The sequence below is a fragment of the Taurulus bubalis genome, assembly GCF_910589615.1.
Source record: "Taurulus bubalis genome assembly, chromosome: 12".
Lineage (NCBI taxonomy): Eukaryota > Metazoa > Chordata > Actinopteri > Perciformes > Cottidae > Taurulus > Taurulus bubalis.
Window position 1 is genome coordinate 17,110,388 of NC_136600.1, and position 20,820 is coordinate 17,131,207.

The 20,820-nt window shown below is 39.5% G+C and overlaps 2 protein-coding genes across 2 annotated transcripts; both read right to left on the bottom strand.

Moving 5' to 3' along the window:
- Positions 1-1,317: 1,317 nt before the first annotated feature.
- Positions 1,318-10,957, bottom strand: slc2a3b (solute carrier family 2 member 3b; the record flags this gene model as incomplete). The annotated part of the gene is made up of 10 exons (XM_079227819.1): positions 1,318-3,809; positions 3,896-4,099; positions 4,206-4,307; positions 4,401-4,505; positions 5,110-5,297; positions 5,508-5,670; positions 6,304-6,544; positions 7,668-7,828; positions 8,250-8,354; positions 10,934-10,957. The coding sequence occupies 10 exons, from the start codon at positions 10,955-10,957 to the stop codon at positions 3,573-3,575; spliced, it is 1,530 nt and encodes a 509-aa protein (XP_079083945.1). The 3' UTR covers positions 1,318-3,572.
- Positions 10,958-18,051: 7,094 nt separating this feature from the next.
- cox6b2 (cytochrome c oxidase subunit 6B2) lies at positions 18,052-20,265 on the bottom strand. Its single transcript, XM_079227825.1, has 4 exons — positions 20,204-20,265; positions 19,582-19,720; positions 18,841-18,941; positions 18,052-18,320 (listed from the first exon to the last, which is right to left on the bottom strand). The coding sequence occupies exons 2-4, from the start codon at positions 19,685-19,687 to the stop codon at positions 18,267-18,269; spliced, it is 261 nt and encodes an 86-aa protein (XP_079083951.1). The 5' UTR covers positions 19,688-19,720; positions 20,204-20,265; the 3' UTR covers positions 18,052-18,266.
- Positions 20,266-20,820: the final 555 nt, after the last annotated feature.

Consider the following 20,820-nt stretch of genomic DNA (forward strand, 5'->3'; position numbering starts at 1 on the left):
AATTAAAAAACAAGTTTGTCTGGTCTCTGAAACAACTGTCTCGACACGTCTAACGACATCAGTTCCAGCTCTCCTCAAAATGCCGAGCACAAATTTCAGCGAGGACGGCTGGCAGACTGTGGCATCCCTCACACGTCTGGACGCTGTGCTAACTTGCATTTTTCAAGCTGTGGCATGTTTGATTGCCTGACTTCTGTTTCCTTTTTTTCTTCTTCTTGATCTCTCTTAGTTCGACCTTTTATAGAAAATTAATATAATTTAGCCACATTTTTGGATGCTTTTCATCCTCCCTCTTCCTTAACACTCCCCTCCTCTCCCCTCTGTCTCTCAGACACACTCCTCACAAGATTGCTCATCCAGACAGTATCTAGACACACACACACACACACACACACACACACACACACACACACACACACACACACACACACACACACGCACACACACACATGCAAACAGATTTAGTTGAACAACCCTCTGGCTCACGCACGCCGCTCGCTGGTCAGACTTCAGTACTGCAGCTTGTTGATGGGCTTTCATGCCCCAGTTCACTGCATTGAGTAAGACTTCAGTCGACTCTTGCAGGGAGATGTTGCCTATTGGCTTGACACAGTTAGATGGCCCCATTCCCAGCCAGCCGGGGGCCCTGTGTACCCAGGGCTCTTTGCTCCGAGAGGTAAAGTACAGAGGGAGGTGGATCGCAGTCCTTCAGTCATTAAGCAGGGAATTAAAACTTCTTAATTTGTTTTCAGTTTGTTCAACAATAACTTGTTCCCTGTGTTATCTTGATGAATATGTTTTTTAGACCTGGAACGACTAGTTGATGAATCAGTTCATTGTTAACTTTTGGTCAATTGATGAACTTATATAAAAATCTTTAAGCAAAAAATGGGCCAATCATGTGGGTGATCATGTGCTGTGGCAACTTGTGACCAAATTATAAATTGTTGGAGAAAGCGATAAGAAAATAGTTGTTAGCTGCAGCCCTGAAGGTCTCCTTCCTTCAAAAAATGGATCACGTACAACTGCACTCGTAAAACAAAAGCAAAGACCTGTAATTTTAGAAGAATGTTTTCTTTAGAGCTGCAATGTTAAAGTACATTTTCAGGGGAATTCCTCTTTGAGGTCAAATTTCTCTTGCGTCTCTACGTGTGTGTTCCTCTCGTTTGGCTTTTGAAACTGTGTGACCCAGGAGGAAATCTGACCTCGTAACTCCTCACGCAGGCACTCCTAAAGCGTCATCACACCCATGAATACATCTTTTTAAACCCAACTGTTCAGCAGCAGCAGACAAAGAGAAAAACTGAAGTCTGCTTTTCAACTCATGGCTTTATTTCAGTGTTTCAGATGGTTGGTTAGCTCTACAGTGTATAACTGCACCGCTGACTGAGGAGTTGCTGCGGTGCAGAAAAGGAATCAGAGTTGCCACGGTGCAGAAGTAGAGACCAGACACAATATGAGACAAACCTCTCGCACTTTCACTCAAACACCGCAATTACATTAAACATTCAGTGCTTTGACTCGTAGCATTACAAACCTCGGATGCTCATAATTCAAGTCGAACATTCCCTTAAAAGATGGACAACTTTATTTCCTTTTTAGTTTCTCAAAGCAAGTGTCACTTGTACTTTAAACGCAGGAGAACAGAGGACTGTACGATAGAAAAACAGTAACGGTTATTATCTCTTATGTGACTCTCACACATATTCAGCGCTCAACTTCTCACTTATGTCTACTATCGAGCAACTTAGTGACATTCACCAGAGTAACAGTGCAAGAAAATCCGTGGATATAACCTAGATAAAACAGTATTATGAGGCACTAATAACAACCAAACACCATACACATCCTAACACATCCAGTATATTTACAGAGAGCCACACACAAAATAAACATTAGAAAGTAGTTCCGACTGCCAAAGTGCAAATTAAAAGCTGCTAAATTCAAACGTTAAAAAGTACTTCCTTAAGCGTGTGTGCCAAGATGAAGATGCAACTGTACAAACACTGACACAACATTTATAAGCATGTATACTGTGCTGTGAGAGTCCATCATGATGCAGTAACTGGAGATTCTACAATATATACACATGATTTCAGAAGATTAGAAACAACAACACAAGACAAGACATTTTTGTGCATCAAAATACAATCCATTTAGTGTTTTTAGACGTTTAGACGGACATAAGTGTTGTTTATCAGTACACTTGAATGTGTTTCAATGAATCTCCTAAACCAGTGGTTCTCAAATGGGGGTACGTGAGATTTATTTTAAATATATTTAAAATGAGCATCCATTTAAAAATCCTTTTAAAATAGTTATTTAATAAATACTCAATGAAATATAAGTGTAAGTTCGTATACTGAATTGTATATATTCTATATTAAATCAGACACTGATGGGACAGCGTCGTGTATTACATCTTTTTTTCAACCAAAAATGCTTTGCACTGGTCAGGGGGTACATCACTGAAAAAAGGTTGAGAGCCACTGTCTTAAATGACTGTTTTAACACTGACAAGCACTTTTGATTTGATGGAACAGTATTTTAGAGATTGTAAGATATTTAGTTTGATGACCTATTGTGCAGAAGTTACTGCGTTGTACAGATGTCCAAAAAGCTTCAGGCGGTGATAATGCATGTGTTTTGTGTTTTCTATGCCACAGTGCCCGAGTATATTAGCCAACTGCTGAATTGCATAAACGACTGCACTACGACATCTTGACTGCACTCTTCAATGAAATCCCAGAACACAAGAGATTATGTTGTGCTTTTTAGATCAGAAAGCCTATAAGGAGACTTTTTAGGGCCTGGTAGTGCGGACTGCACCTCGTTATCATACAAACCAAATACTTGAAGCAGACAGTACTAATTTACAGAACTGCCCTATTTTTTGTTTGACTTCAAACAACACACAAACATCCCTCTCAGGGGAGGCTACAGGATGAGAAGAAATATTATTATTATCTTCTACATGGTTAAATATATTTATTCTAAGTCTATAGTCAGCACTTTGTTGTGCACCTGAAAGGGAGAGGGACTTACTGTAGCACCTCTATATATATTCTGTCTTCTTAAGAAAACATGGCTCCCTCCCCCTGGCAGCAAGACATATCAGGCAGGCAGACAGGACAGCAAGTCAGTCTTTTTTTGGGTCAAACTACTGGGCTCCAAAACCAGCCTTTTAAGCTTGACCTCAATACATAAACCCCTCCAAATCCCACAACCTTTTAACACTGGGGGTAGCCGAAGACCTGGGATTTAACACTCAACATATGTTGATCCTCTTATATGGCAGTATGCGTTGACCTGGCAGCGTGCATGTCAACAAATATTAAGTACTAGTAATTCAGTTAAGTTTGGCCCCCTGTTGAAAGCAGGATTAGAGGGAATTCTGTCAATTAATTTAGCATTGGTAAACAGGGAATCTTTAACACTGTATTTAGTTGGCTTTTTATAAACACACACGGCTGCTCTCTCGCCATATGTGTGTTATGAAATATAGCTCCTTACAATACCAATGTGTTTGAAACCTGTTGTCTGTATTGTACCCCGAGTCTTCCTTCTCTTTTCTATGGAAGATTCACCATGGGAACCTTGTCTGTGGGAGACATGGGTTCTTTGCTTTCTGTGAGGCCAGCGGTGCCCGGCTCAGGCTCCATGGAGGATTTCCCTGCACTGGAAGCGAATCCCTGAGCAATATCGTCAAAGGTCCTTCCTCTGGTCTCGGGTACTTTCAGGTAGGTGAAGATGAAGAACATGATGAGGAGGATCATGAAGATGATGAAGACGTAAGGACCACACAGTTCCTGAGAGAAGAAGAGAGAGATATGTCTGTTAGAGACAAAACTACTCGCACGGCTGAAGATTTTAGTGAAGTAAATATTGCCCATACCTCCAGTTTAGGGAAACCCAGCCCCACCAGGAAGTTGGCGGTCCAGTTGGAGAAACCAGAGACGGCCATGGCAGCAGGTCGGGGACCCTGGGAGAAGAGCTCAGCCACGATAAACCAGGGGATTGGACCTGGACCCATCTCAAAACTGGCAACAAAGCCAAACACAGCCACAATGGCCAGGTAGCTTAGAGACGGGTTTGCCTTCTGCTCGGAAAGAGAAAGAAAGAGAGTTAGGACAATATGTAACGAGGGAGCAGTAGGGGAACTTCTTCTTTCTGTAAACTCACAGGAGAAACATCACATCACTCACCACCAGAGACAGGGAGATCGTCATGATGAGGGCAAAGACAGCCATTCCAGCCAGACCAATCAGGTGCAACGTCCTTCGCCCAGCCCGTTCAACCAGGAAGAGCTGGGGTCAAAACAAGACAGATAGCAATTAATAATCCAATAAATATAAATCATTCCTTGTATTGAGACACCAGATGTGTAGTCAGAAACTTACAGAGACAACAGTAAACACAGTGTTGACAACTCCGGCTCCGATGGTGGCGTAGATGGGTTGAGTAACACCAGCTGTGTCAAATATACCTGTAGAGTAGTAAAACACCTGGAGGGAGAGGAAGACTATTATGAGTAACTAGTTATTTTAGTGAATATAAATTGTGTAAAAATTACATTACATTAAACCTATATTCATTTATTTTGTTGGCCACTTGGCAGCAGAGCAACAGGCTTTAAACACAACACTGTTAAAGTCTGTGTTTACATCCACCTTCCAATGTAAGTCCAAAATTCACTCTCTTTGGTCTCCGTCAACATCAACCTGACAGACAGTATCGGGTGGTGGGTGAGATAGGTCATGAGTGTTAATATATCTGTCAGTTCAATCAATGTTGCACCCTTTAGCCGCAGGCTGCTGCAGCTTGACTGTGATTGTCAGGTCAGACGAGGGAACTCTAACACATTTAGTCAGTCTGGTGAAATGACCTTATTAACAAAATACCTTCCTTCGACCCTTAGTGGCTTCGATTATTCCACTCAATCTAACATTGCCTGGAGCCAAGAAACATCTCTCGTCATATGCTTGTCATACACATTTGTATAATTTCAATGAATGCTCCATTAAAGATTAATGTACGAGATGACATGGACTGACACTTGATGATCATATCAATAACACTCTGCTCCATTTTGAGACTCTGTTTACTCACAGCGTTGATGCCAGACAGCTGCTGAGAGAGTTGGAGGATTATAGCGATGATGATTGGTTGACGGTAGTTTGGGGAGCGGAAGAGTTCAAGGATGGACACTTTCTTCTCCAAGGCCATCTTCATCCCTTCTTCCTTCATCTCCTGAATATCATCGCTCACGTCCTCACAGCCGCGCAGACGCACCAGCGCTACAGAGAGAAGAATGGAGAGCAAGGAAGAACATTATTGTGCAAAAATGATGTAAGGAAATCCTGTAATGGTCTTGGGACATCATGTGGTAAAACTTCACAGGGCCATGCTTCAATCCACAGATCATTAAAAATGCAAGAGTAATTCTAGATGCAGACTCATTAAAACCTAATGTTGCCATCTTGTTGGTATAGTGTCTCAAAACGTACCTTTTCTTGCCTCCTCTTCCTGGTTGAGGACAATGAACAGGTAGCGAGGGCTTTCAGGGCAGAAAGGCAGCAGTATGCACTGCAGGATGGCCGGCAGGATAGTGAGAGCCAGCAGCAGAGGCCACAGGGAGTCAGAGCCAAGAAGAAACTCCAGACCAAAGATCTAAAATAGATAGATAACAGGGAAGAAAGACTTATGATGAAACTCAAACAAGTGGTAGAGCTCTTCTTCAGTGCACCATGCTTTGTTCTCCTCACCAACTGTTTCAGTTATCTTATCTTTAGCTTAGCAGAGTATACGTCTGTTCCTAGTTTCCTTACATGCAGTCCATTGATCAGTCATGTAACTGGTACAAGATTTGACTATACTGTGCTTTGAAAAATGAGGTTGAAACAATGCGATATGTGTTAGTTTGTATTGAAAAGGGAATATTCACCGTATTACCGTATTTGATTGGTTACAATTAAATGTTCTATTTGCTAAAAATATATATTATATATAATTGAATATGAATAATAATATATATATATATATATATATATATATATATATATATATATATATATATATTCTGAAAGGATTCTTGTAATGTTATATGCTTTGTATTCATGGTCAGGTATACAGTCACTGACACTGCTGTAATGATGGCGAGATGTCCAAGAAGGTTTGGTGAGGTGAGTAAAGCATCTTGTACTAGCGCATTGCAATGTTTATATTTTGATGGGCATGAAATTCTTAGCTGATATATTTTGTATATAAAAACCATCAACACAGCTGTATTATCACAGCCTATACCTGTGCCACCAGGATGCCAATAACGACCCCCAGCTGGTGCAGCGTGCCGAAGGCTCCTCGGACAGCAGTGGGAGAGATCTCGCCTACGTACATGGGTGTCAGTCCCGTGCACAGACCGCAGAACACTCCGATGATCAAGCGACCGATAATGACCATCTCATAAGATCCACTCAAAGCCGACAGTCCCATGAGACCCCCACCAATTATAGCCAGGACATTGGAGAGCATCATGGACTTACGCCTGGTGACGAGAGACCAGGAGGAAAAGGGCATGAGTGAGTAAAATAAAGCAACTATAAAAGGCATGTATAAATAGTATGTATTACTAAGTCATCTGCTTTTACAATCTTCTCAATTAAAAATAATGACAAAATCACAATTTTCTTCTTCTTCGTGTGACTTTTTGTTGTCTAACCAACAGTCCAAAACCTAAAATATTTAATTTGCTATCAGATTTTACAAAAAATATCATTACATTTTAATTGCTAAAACCAGCACGTTTGCCATTCTACATAGATAAGTGACTAAAAGAATTAATCTATTTTCAAAGTTGCCAAACATTGTTTTTGCCAATTGAATAATCGAAGGTGTTATGGACAGTGTCCTATATGTCTACTATGCGTACATGTATTGTGTTTTGTTTTGTGTTGTTGCTTTGTCTCCCCCTCCTGTTGTCTTTCTCATACTTCACAGATGTACACACCTGGTTCCAGTCATCCAATCACCCAGTCCCCCTGTTAATAGTCCTGTTTGTTAAGTCTCTCTCTGCACTCTGCCTCGGGTCTCGTGTTGAGTTGGGTTGAGCTGTGGCAGAGCTCTGTTTGTTTCCTGGTTTATGGTTTGTCTTTAGTTACACCACCTTTGTTTAAACTCTATTTCTTGTTAGCAGCCTACTTTGGTTTTGTTGTGTGCACAGGGTCAATGAGGACAGGTAAGATACCCTGGGGTTTACATATTGCATACATGTAGGTTTAATTGTTGTTAATACCCTAGGTTAGAGTGAGCACCACCCCCTGTACTTGATGGGTGCACCTGTAAATGGGGGAGGGGGGTGTTAAGTTCTTTTCTTTGGTGCCACTGACAGTCCTTGTTCCCTGTGTTGTGTTTTTGTAAATAAATGTGTGACCGTACCCGCTCTTGTCTAAATCTGCTGTTTTTATATTGCGTCCCACCACGGGGCGTAACGGAAGGAAATTAAAAAAAAGTTAAAATAGCTATTATTACTTTTTACTGAGGTTAGTCCTATTGTAAACATGTACTGATAATCTTGAAAGGACAGACGGCACATGTTTACAATGTGCTGTCTGTCATTTTACATGAAACTATATGTCCTGCACCACAGTGTCTATTCCTGATGTTCTCACCTGCCAAATTTGGTGACCAACACCCCAACAGAGAAAGACCCCACCATGCCTCCAACACTGAAGATGGCAACAGCAAAGCTCCACACCATGGTGTTGGCACCTGGGCTGAACGGCTCCCCGTACCGCTCCATCGACGCATTCTGGAAAAACCTGCGCAGTTTCTGTCAAACCAGAGAAAAGAGTGCTGGGATTAGAAGTGACTGCTTTTAAGTAAGTGTTTGTCTTATGTTGTTTCAAAAAAGTGATTTTAAGGCCTAACAGATGTGACTGAGCTTGTGTTCGATGCGTGAGTTCCTGACAAATCCACACGGGGGCAGTGTAGCTTTTAGCATTGCCACCTTGCAATGATGTGGTTACAAATGAGACCAGACATGTCAGGACCATAAATCTAATTTAGGCCTCCTTACAAAACGACAGATACAGAACAAAAAGATTAAAACGTGTTTAAAATGATGGCAATTAAAACGGTTGTGTTGGTTATTACAGTATTGATATTGGAAAATGAGGGATCTATTACCAATCCCCCTCTTTTAACACGAAACGACGCCCATGACAAGTCTCATCCAGAAAACGCATACAAACCTGTTCGGGTGCATTGATAACCCCGGTGTTGTAGCCAAACTGTAGTGAGCCAATGACTGCTGTTGAAACACTGTAGAGAAGGTAAAAGGTCAACTTCTTCTTCGGCTGTTGAGAAAGCAAAAGACACAAGAAATATGAAAGATTAAAACGATGAGCGAAAGGAGTTTATGGACAATCACCCCTCAGTGTGTGTGCACATGGCCTGCCCTTGGCTCTACAAAGCTCTTGTTGTTATACAGTGACACTGGTAACACACACACACAATGAGCCTTTATAATTCTGCTCTCCCTCCTTGTTTTCAGCTTTCTGCATTAGCAGCTCGCATCACTGCTGTAAAAGCTAGGTGTTACAACACAGCACAGCTCTGAGGTATTTCTCAGCTAAGTAGCTAAAGACACCCTGAGAGAATAAGACTGAATCCTATTGTGATTGTTTTTTCCCCTGCTGGTTTTGGAATTAAAGTGGGTTTAACTCATAACAAGCTAATACACCTGACAATAATCCCTAACATGGGAGGGCATGCTGGGGAGTGAAATTTGCTAAATGTAAAAGTATCCAACCAAGCAGAATTGTACGAAGTAATTCTTTAATGAAGTTGTTGTGTACTATATGGAGGATGCATGCCCAAAAAAGAAGTCCCTTTAGAAGTTTCACTCTGATTCAACAGATTCAAACCAAGATAAATCTCTTTTACATTTATTTTAATACACCAACCTTCTGAGATCTTTTGAATCCTGAGTCTCCAGGTCCAAATAGGCTCATTTAAAAAAAAATAATAATCCATTTGTCATCGTCCTGTCTTTTCAAAACCCGCCCCCATTTCAACACAAACTTCATGTTGCAAGATAATTAGTAGTTTTGCACAATTTATAATCGCACTCAATTCAGAAAGCACAAAGACGCGCACAATGCGCTGTGTCCCAATGTTTTACCAGACATGTTATCACTATCTGCACAGATAAAATACAGATGTATAGATAAAACTCCTCCCAATGTCATGAAACCACCTAAAACCCAAGATCAAAGGGCAGGTCAAGGAGTCTCCCTCTCCTGAAACAAACTGTCTGTTCTTTCATCAGGTTACCAACACGGGTCAGCGTGATACAACACACAGGAGGAAGTTAGGAGCAACTTGAAAATATTTCACCATAGTAAGATGGTGATAATCAGTTGAAATTAAGCCACAGTGTTTCTCAGGGACATCATGGCCTTGTCTCATAATAAGGACTACAACTAGCTGAACGCTATGCTGTCACGGTCTCGTGAACTTCATGTGGTGGACAGAGTATCTTGACAGTTTGGCACACAGGAAGTGCTGCATACACGATAAAGTGATGGCGAAAGAGAAATGCGAAGTTCTGGCAATAAAACAAATGCATGATAAAGACTAAAAGAGAAATTCAGAAGAAGAAAAAAGGGAGCTAACATTTACATCAATAACATGTAACAACAAATTAATTGCAAACCATGTTTGACTTTTGGCACAAGACCACCTACACATGCCAGGTTTGTATGTGGTGCACTAGAAAAGATCTGATGAGGAGAAACTGCCTGTGGGGGTGTGGTCGTGTGTATATATGTGTGCTTGTGGTATAGACATGCTTATGTTGAAAAAGATTTAGACACGATTGCATTGATAAACCGCTTGCTAGAGCAACTCGAATGAAGGAGTGGCCGACTGAGAGCACTTATATTATTTAATGCGTCAGACATTGAGGTTGCTGATGTTGAGGCATTATGGTTGCACAAGAACATAAAGTTGTATACGTTTTTATAATTGCTAGCAGAAGCCAAGCATATTCATTAATGCTGCTCAATATCTGCAGAATTACTACAAACCACATGGAGTTTCTTGGTTTCAACAGTTCGTCGCCTCTCTCAATACTCGGAAGAAAGACTCTTGACACGCAGCTACCACGTTCATGTCATCTTGCAATCTCTGCCCCTTCCCCTCTATTTTACTCTATAAAACTTGTTTTTTCCACCTGTTTTAGAAAATCTTTTTTTCTCTATTTATCCTTTTTGACTATATTGCGTTGAACCTTTCTTTTTATCAATGCGCACATGATAGCAGGCAAAGATATTTGTTATAATGCCAAAGAGTTAATGCTTTCAAAGTTCACCATTTGATTAATAACTTGAAATCCTCTGTGTACCAAAACTACAACCTATTGTGTGTCCTATATTTGTGCAGTTGTAATTCCTTGCTTCCCTTTTTGCAGAGCTCTTTTTGTTGTATTACTATTCCCTCGTCCCACTTTTTGGACTCCACAAATAAAAGCAAGAAACTAAAAACACACATGTTCAAACTTGCCACTCACCGGTCTCACGCTTTGTATCTTACTCATCTCCTGCAGTTACACTCACCCAATCTACTGCTCTTGCCAGAATGGAAAAATACAGAATTGACAGTCTGTGACTCGTAATACCACACTGTTATTCATTAGGAGGTGTTTTCAAAAGAACTCAGAATGAAACAATGGCAAAATAGCTGGCACTCTTCCTCAGGGACCACTGGGACAGCTTACAGTAATGTGTTTGTATCTGAGAAGATGATAGTAAAGTACAGAAACTGTATAGCAGTATCACACATGTAGGTTTTAAATATTATAACAAATTGGGAAAAATAACAGAACCAACAACAGCAACACATGCAGCAATAGAATTAAGAAACAGTGATATACCTTATCGTCCTCCATTCGCTCCATCTTTTCTGCTTTGATAGAAGAAAGATAGGAACTCTTTAGTTTGCAGAAGCACGTTAGACGGAGTCTCTTTTTCCTTAGGCAGACACACCTCTGTGCAAAGAAACCTGAATACAAACAAACACAAGAACAATGTGATCATCAATAATGAATAAATAATACATGTGTTAATAATCCATGCAGTCCTATTGCTCCTACCAGTAAGGATCATAAACCACCGACCCAATAGAGACCCAGGTAGAGTGGAGAACTGTTCTGCTCTCACTGAATTCAACAGAAGCCAGTCCCCAAAGTGACAGTAACCCCTCCCTTTGCTTCCGTATTCACCCTCCTCTTCGGCTCTCTCTAATCATGAACTCAAATGAGAAAAAAAGTGACTCCCTCTCTCTTTAAATTAACTTCGCTTTGCCTATTTTTTGTTACCAATACAAACATGAAATGTCAAATCAATGAGCTGCAGATACTTCAATAACACACATTGTGCGATGGAGCTGCGGATGATGCTCAACGGGGTTTTATCAAACATGTATCACGTACAGAAGGCTACTTTACCATTTAGTCATGTTATAATGACAATACTGACATGGAATTAACATGTGAATGTTTTTTGGGGGAAATTAATAAACCGCATGAGTTAATCGGCGTTGTTAAGAATATGTTTTTTTTTTTTTTTTTACCGTTATGTGGGATTTGTGAGTCCGGTAAAGTTGGAAAGAGATTCACAGATTCGGACTTCCAGGATCAATAGCTCTTTCGCTAAACGGTGTTAAAACACAAACGATACTTCTCTGTAATCGTAGTGATGCAGACAACAAGCTACAACCTTCATTTCACAACGGGTCGTTCTCCGAGCTGTACGGATAACATTGGTCTCTAAGTGCAGCCGGCTGTGAGACGAGTGCGCACAGGGGCGCAGGGATCGTCTACAAAGTGCAATGCAGAAAATACGACAAAAATATTCAATGACTTCACTTATGAATTGTAGCATTACCAAAATAACTTCATACAGTTGTTTTTTTGAAGAAATATGATTTTTATGAATTTCTATTAATATTTAATTAATATGAATATGCAATAGGGTCACAGTAATACAGTTTAAAAAGACAAATCATTTCCTACATCATTGGGCTTCCCCTTGTTGTACTACAGTTGCCTTTTTGAAGAAATATGATTTCTTTGATTTTTTTTTTAATGAATTCTTTTTAATATGAATATGCTATAGCGTCACAGTAATACAGTTTAAAAAGACAAAAACCATGTCATAGATCATTGGGCTCCCCCTTGTTGTACTACAGTTGTCCTTTTTGAAGAAATGTGATTTCTATGAATTCTTTTTAATATTTAATTAATATTAATATACTACAGCGTCACAGTAATACAATTTAAAAATACAAAAATCATTTCCTACATCATTTGGCTCCCTCTTGTTGTACTACAGTTGTCGTCTTGAAGAAATATGATTTCTATGAATTTTTATTAATATTTAATTGCAATTAATATTCAATACAACAGAAGCTGTGTTTCAACCTGCGGCACAGTGAATTCCAAAGTTTGAGGGCAGATGAACTCATCATAGGCGAGGCAAGTTTCTTATTCAAATTGTTGTAACAGATTTATCTCCAATGAACCCATCTGTTGATGCATCAAACCTGAAAACATATGCTAAAATGCCACGAGTTGGATTGCTAAATGGATATTCAAGTAGATTGTCAGACAGAGCAGATGGTCTGGAGTGTAATGTCAGATAAACCCATCAAAATGTTGCATGAAGTAAACATGACTTAACTTGAACCTTAATTTAACTTACCTTCTATTTTTGGATATACATTTTCCTGACAATTTTTCCAAGAGGTAATTGAATGTTAGATTAGAGCCATCCTCAATTCTATGGATACTGCTGGCAGACTATACCTCATGAATCACTATACCATGGGTATAATTTTGTACGGCACGAGAGGACAAAGGGCCAGGCAAGGGTTAAAAAAAGTGAGTGTATATAGTTATTATACTTTTATCATTTCAATATTATAGTCTGTAGAGGTGTCAGCAGGCTTCAGATTTTTCCTTTTAGTCATTCATTCTAATGTTACTATAATATTTAACATCAAATGCACATCAATATAGCTGTTGTAGGAAAACAAGGCATGAGCCCATTGATGTTGTAAATTATTTTTGTCATTTTAGACTTTATTACTGTGATGCTATTGGATATTGTTTGCAAAAAATATGAATAATTACTACAAATTCATAGAAATCACATTTCTTCAAAAGGACAAATGTAGTACAACAAGGGGGAGCCCATTGCTGTTTGACATTATTTAGGCAATGCTACAATTCATAATAGTGAAGTCATTGAATATTTTTGTAGTATTTTCTGCATTGCATTTTGCAGACGGTCCCTGCGCGCACTCGTCTCACAGCCGGCTGTACATTGAGACCAATGTTAGCCGTACAGCTTGGAGAACGACCCGTTTTTATAAAATTAAGGTTGTAGCTTGTCTGCATCACTACGATTACAGAGAGGTATCGTTTGTGTTGTAACACCGTTTAGCGAAAGAGTTATTGATCCGGGAAGTCCGAATCTGTGAATCTCTTTCCAACTTTACCGGACTGGATTAGTCAGTCTTTGTATCCAGTAAATCAGTCCTGTCCAGATGTTGTATGCTCAGGCAGATGTTCAGCCCTCCCTCCTATCTGTGTGTTTTTATAGAAAGTGGTACAAGTTTACCAGCACGTTTCAGCGTTGATGGGTTTTTCCCCGGCTCTTTACGCACAGGAAAGATCCCCTGTGCGTAAAAGGCGCATGCAAAAATGTTCCACCCAGTCGAGTCACTTCGCGTTTACTCGTGTCGTGTCGTAATATCTATGGCATCAGCGCGGACGCATTTCCTCTGAGCTGAAGTAGGGGGGACGTGCTCGGACGAGCGTAAGCCTACAGTACGGAGCAGAGACCGAGAACAAACGGTGCCGGTGAAAGGAGTCTCTGTGCTGCTGCTGACCCGTCGGCTGCCCACCGGGGCGCGAGAACAAAAGCCAATGTGCACGGAGTCCAGATACAAAGCCTTGTCATGCAGAAATCATGAGACCGGCTCAGTGGGAGGCAAACAAATGGGGAGCCCTCATAATTCTTCATCAACTATGTCTAATCTCCACAGCCCACCTAAATCCCGGTCTGGAATTTGACAAGAGTTCTCCAGAGTGAGCAGGGCCATTTTTAAATTCACTTAACTTGGTGAGCAGGTTGGGTTCCCATTGTAGTTGTACATGTATTGTCATTGGCAGTTTTAATTAGAGGCTCAGGGCTTAAGTTTGATCTTGGATTTTGGTGACAAATTGTTAAATATGAACATATTTGTCTTACTGCCCCCACATACCCCTGACGATTTTGACCTTATGTTATATATGTATATAATATATAAGGTTATATAAGTTTATATTTGACCATATGTTTGCTGTTTGTCAATTACTATTTGTTTATGTTCATAATGAGGATTTGGGAAGTGTCTCTCGGGGAGGCCTGAAGGGATTAACTGTCAATGTTGCCGACTTAACGACTTTCTTGCTCGATGTTTGGAGCTGCTGCTTTCATTGGAAACCAGTTGGCAACATCTGGCTGGGTTGGAACATTTTTAAATCTAGTGTATTCTTGCTGTTTTATCAATGTCACCAAGCTCTTAACAAGCTAAAAGTAGTGTTGTGGTTAGACAACATTGTAGTCAATATTAAGATTGATTACAATATTTTGTACACCAATTTTTTGGGTTGGCCTTAAAGCATCAGTGTAAATTTATAGTGTCCAAAAACTGGAATTAGCTCCCAGGTTGAGGACATGCCCTCTGTGTTCTCAGCCCAGACTGGTATTATTTATAAACCCTCTAAAATATGCAGGAATAAATTATGAAGTAATTATGTGTGTTGGGAAAAAAGTCTTAAGTCGGCCTCAACCAGCAACTCACTGATGGTCTCGGGCAACACTTAGAGAATGTTATCTAACATGTCTCCATGCATTTGATGATGTAAACTGTAGCCTATAGATAACAGTCCAGTTAATTAGCCCATATTTATTTCTGAGCCAAATGAGTGGAAACGTGGATCATTGTTGGTGTTGCCAAAAATACAGATAACTAAACTATGACCAGTGGTTGCAGAATTGCTCATCTTTTACTTAAGTAGAACAAGTACTACCACAGTGGTTAAGTGCTCTGTTAAAAGTAAGTCATGCATTATTTTCAAGTCTCTGCATCACAATGTACACCCAAAGTAAAAGTACTCATTATGCAGAATAGCCCATTTCAGAATAATGTATATTAAACAAATGCATTATAATTATAGATGCATTAATGTGTACAATACTTAATGTCGCAGTTGGTAAAAGTCAAGCTACTTTTTATTTGACTACACATTTTATCTGACAGTTAGAATTTCACCATGAGCAATACATATATATTTATCCATAAAAATACAGCATAATCTAGTTTTTCATTATAATTTGTGTTACCAATCTCAATGCAAAACAACTAAAGTCATCAAATTAATGTAGTGGAGTAAAAAGTACAATATTGGTTTTCAAATTGTAGCAAAGTAGAAGTTGGAAGAAGAAGAAAATGGAACTACAAGTAGCTCAAAATTGTACTTTACATTACTGACCCTGTAGACAGACAGACTGCCTTGATATGAAGTTCTCACAAGATAAGTTATACAGTATATGAAGTTAAGTGTGCGTGGCTCCTCCCCTTTCCGTGTGTAATACTCTTCTGTGCAACCACACTTCTGTCATTCACTCTTGGCAGAACCCAAAAAAAGAGGAACTAGCAGAGAGGGAGAGGGGTGTGCACATGGCAGGTTCAGCGCCCCAAGGGTTGCAAAAGTACTTATGTATTCCTCTGAAAGTCCACCTCTCTGTCCTAGCAATCCATCTGGATCTAGTGAGCCGTTGCCAGGGAAACCGATCCCGCAGCATCTCCTCAAGTGACCTCATCTGAGTGAGCAAATCAAATTATAAGACATCTGCAAAGAGCAAACACACGGGGACATTGATAGATCCTTTCTCTCTCTCACACACACACACACACACGCACACACACACACGCACACACACACACGCACACACACACACACACACACACACAGCCTGAGCTAAAAAAACACCGTTGTGTGCCATTGACTCCTGTCAAGGGTTTCACTAAAAAAAGAAGAAACATGTAAATATGGCAGTATAATCCAGTATTTCAATATTTATTCTTCAAGTTTTTAAACACTTAATGTGTATTCAACAAGTAGAGTCTGTTCCCTCCTTTGTTTGCTTATAGTGCACCACACTAAAGGTTTACATTTGTTTGTTTATTCTTTGAAGCTTTCAAAGAATAAGAAGTAGGGACAAAAGCAAGAAATAACCCTCTCACTTTATAATTTTCCCTTGAAATTTTCTGTTTTTTGTTTTTTTTGTTTTTTTTTAAATTTAAGGAAAGAAACCCCTTCTTTTCCCACACTTCACTACATATATTTTGAATTTATTACCTCAGGCAAAAATATTCAAACAGTCAAATCATGTTTAAAATGGCTGTGCATATGCATAAAATATAAATATTCTAAATGTTTATACCACTGTATACACAGTTCCTTTTAGTTCAATATAGCATTTGAGGTATATTTGGTAAATGCGGGACGGTGTGTGGGATTACACATTCTGAAGATGTATTTATAACGACAATGTGTTGGTTCCGGGTCAACAGAGCGATGAAGCGCTGTGATGACAGTTTACTGGAGCTACTCGTGTACACTAGTGCAGCAGTGCCACCTTCTGCTTTTGAGTTGCCATTATTTTTATTCATGTTGATACTGACTAGAAAAACATTCACAGTTATCTCAGTCACATAAATAGCTTTATGTATGTTGTAATCTGTGTTTAACACGTTGCCACCATAATCATGACAGTCTACCAGCACCAAGTAGAGGCCGAAGGGGAATTTGTTTGGTCGACCAAATGAACTCAGCCGAGACGAACACACCTTCTCCGGCGTGTCAGGACGTATTATAGCATAGCTGAGGGGAACTGCTGACGATATCAAAAGATTACAACTGTGCTATGAAGATGGAAGTGTTAATATTGTAACTGGAATACAAAACTGGAACACAACGCAATTAAAGCAAGCCTCTGCTTGTCACTTCTAGAGACGTGAAGTAAACTGTGAAATCCTGGTAAAGATCAAAGGAGCAAATTGGCATGTATTTGTGTGACTGATGTGTAAACATTAAATAAATACATGTAACAGACAGCAGTGTTAAACCTTCCACCTTCATGAATACATTGAATATTACTTAATGTTTGTCTGATTTTTATTAGTAATATCACTTCTTTGAATCAAGGTACAGTATGAAAAACTCAAATGACGAGAATCTTTGTTTGGTTATTGTTTTTTGGTAATTCAGCAAACTCTAGATTTGTATTGTTTTCAGAAGTCATTGATATCCTGCATCTTTTAGGACTTTATAGAAGCTTCTGTTGTATAACAAAAGTATAATCCTGAATACTATGTCAAAACTTTGTTTCTAATCATCATTGATCATGACTAGTACTGTTCATGTAGTAAATCTTCTGTACAGTTTCATACTATTTGTGCAATGAAATAATTGATATTCTTCTCCTGTTAGACAGGTCAGATACAGTACAACTGCGCCACAGTGTGGTGAAAATAAAGTATTACATCAAAACAACCACCTGGTTTTATCACCACTGCCACCCGCTGGAAAAACGTTGTTATAGTTATGTTGAGTTTTCACAGGAGACAGACCGGAGGGTCTTTCAGAGATGACCAAATAGACACTTCATCCCGAGTGTAAATATGATCTGGAATACTTTGAAGAGGATGAGGCTGTAAAATTAAGACAGCTGGCGGCTATGTCGTGTAATGCAGCGAGGCTACAGTTGAAAACAGAAAAATCTTAATAGCAGCCATTACAGATAGTTAATAACCAGGCTGGCTTTTTATAAATTAAGGAATCGATTTCAGAAAAGTTCAGTGGTTTGGAGAAAAAAACATTAAGTAAATCCAATATAACAAAGTACTGAAACACTATAATGAACCACATCCTTTTCATTATTTAAGTATTTATTGATTAAACAAACTGAAGAATAGTTTACAATTGAGACAGTGGGAAGAACTTCAGACCTCAACATGCAGAGATGTGCATGTTTAAATTTAAAGTTAATAACAGTAGCATCACTAACAACGATGTCCTTCGGCACACTACTGATCTGCAGGTAATAGAATGGCCTGGATTGGACGGTCCGCATCCATGACGGCTGCCGATTTCAGATCTTCCCTGGGAAACTTCCAGCCTCTATCTGGTCGTCCCATTTAGCAACCTGTAGGAGATATTAGAGAAAACATTAGCCCTATTTGACAACATTCTAAGATTAGTTCAAGCATCAGCAGAACTGTGGCTTTATACACCTACAGTAGTTGCATATCAATCCCTACAATATAGCACCAACAGAGATTTGAGGTTCTATGGTTTTGGGAACGCTGTATGTATCAAATTAGTCTCACAGATATTGCAACTAAAATCTTCAGTAAAAACCTGGTTTGGTTACTACCTTATCTGAGCTTTCTAATGCAACAGCTGTGAGAACATGTTGTCGTAACGGAAACAACGCTATATATCACATGCAGTTCAATGGATGGCACAAAGAACCTCAAACTCCAAGAGATAAACATTTACCAGTTAATCAGACAGAAAAAGGCAACCACATGGCACAGAATATCACAAAGCAGTAAGTCTAGCTAGGTTACATGAAATACTCTTGTCTATCCAGCACTATCAACATTAAGTGTGCATGAAAACATTACCAACAAAACTATCATAACTGTAACCCTATAACTTACCCAGCTCATAGGACAGAGGCTCTTGTAGACCCTCTGGTACCAATCACAGGGCGCCACATCCTGGTCTTTGGCTGACAGGGCCTTATTGCACCTGTGGAAGTCTGGGGCAAAACAACAACAAAGGGTTCAAGGTTTCTATCAGACACTAAAAACAAGATAAAAAAAAGAAGCCACCGAGATCGAAGGACAGTCAGTACCAGCATGGAAATGGGAAGTCTGACAGAACAAGCTTATCTTGGCTTTATTCATTTTATAAACAAGATGTTCAAGCTTCAATGTGAGGCGGAAAGTAATCCCACCACTATTGTGAAGCTGTCTTTATAAAACTATATTAAATTATAACCTGACAGTTTTAACAAAGAATTTGGAGCACAAACACTCATAATGTATTCAATGTTGCATGTTTTTCTTAATCACAATGAATATAATTAGCCAATATTCACTGCAAAGTTAAAGGAAACATTTTATTAATTACGACTTAAATGAGAGAACTGGTTCCAGCGTTTTTTGTACTACTACCAATGTCATGTGGAGGTCATTTAAATTGTACTTCTAATATTATTAATAACAGACTGACGACTGATTTGTAAGCTTCCGTTTACTTTCCGCTACATCATATTTAACTTAACAATCAGGAACTAACATCACAGATGTTACGAATGACACGGTGTCCTTCTCGAATTCGTGAGTGTTACAAGGTTTTCTAAAGAGTGATCACAACGTATTGATCCATGTCTTCACCCAGGTAGTTCTGAAAACAGTTGCGGGTCTGGTTGGTGTTGGGGAACCGGGCGTCAAAGGGAGCCGTCCTGTAGTTCTTGATCTTCTCCTCGATAGTGTCAGACATCTTTGTTAGCTGCAGTTGCACGTCTAGATGATACTAAAACAAGGCGCAGGGAGGATTAACTCACAGCTAATACAGGTCTAGAAAACACGTTATATGAACTCAGCTATCAGTGTGTCACCTCAACTTGAGGCTCAATGTTAGCTAGCAGAGTTAAATATAGCTTTGTGATCAAAGTTACGTTTAGGTTAGCTTTGTCTACGCTTCTACTCGATGCTAATATGTTTATCAAACCGAAGGATAACTATCTAACCTTGACACGTGATAGAAAAAGATACTGATAAAACAAGTATAGTAAACATAGTGTGACAAAGTGTTGTCAGTTAGCTAGTGCTAGCTGTTAGCTCGTTGCTAACATGATAATATAACATCAGGTTATCTGATTATTATTCGCCAACCCATTTGGGAACGGCTGGTTGTTTCAAGAGTTGTAGGAGCTCAATACATCAGACAGCCCGATAAGTATAAACGTAAAGATTGCAAATAGCACGCAAAGGTTCGGATTTAACGACAGCTAACCTTGGGACGTTTCTTGATGTGTCCTCGGTGCACTCCGGAAACATACCCTGCCTCGTCGACGCGCAAAGGATGCTGGGATATGGGCTCATTAGCACGCCGGAACAGACACCTAACTTCAGTTTTCAGGTTCCTAATATTAGGTTTTATCGAATTTTATTGCGGTATAATGACTATAAGAATGATCAGTAGCCTGACTTAGAGTAGATAGATTAGTTTGGTTTAATTCAATTCAGTTTATTTTATATAGCCCAACATCACAAATACAAGTTTGCCTCGGAGGGCTTTACAATCGGTACACATGACATCCCTATCCTAAATGTAATGCAACACACACAAAGGACAGTGGGATATATAATGTTGCCTTATTGATATTTCCTATGGATCTATCTCTACTCAGCAGTTAGATTGATCCGCTCAAAACTACAACTACTACAAATGTTGGTGGTTGTATATTCCTTTAACCTGTTTCACGTGTAATATTTGCAATCTATTCTCTTCTCTTTTAATGACACGTTGAAACAGTGGAGGAGCCTTTGAAATGGGACACAGGTTGTTGACCTGTATTGACAACGTATTCGGTCTGGAGATGCAGATTTCAGCGGGTCTATCCCCTGAAG

Coding starts and splice junctions, on each gene's coding strand:
- cox6b2 (XM_079227825.1), bottom strand. CDS start 19,687: ATGTCTGACACTATCGAGGAGAAGATCAAGAACTACAGGACGGCTCCC. Junction 18,942..19,581: donor CTGTTTTCAGAACTACCTGG/GTGAAGACATGG, acceptor GTTTTGCCCCAG/ACTTCCACAGGTGCAATAAG. Junction 18,321..18,840: donor GCCTCTGTCCTATGAGCTGG/GTAAGTTATAGG, acceptor TATCTCCTACAG/GTTGCTAAATGGGACGACCA.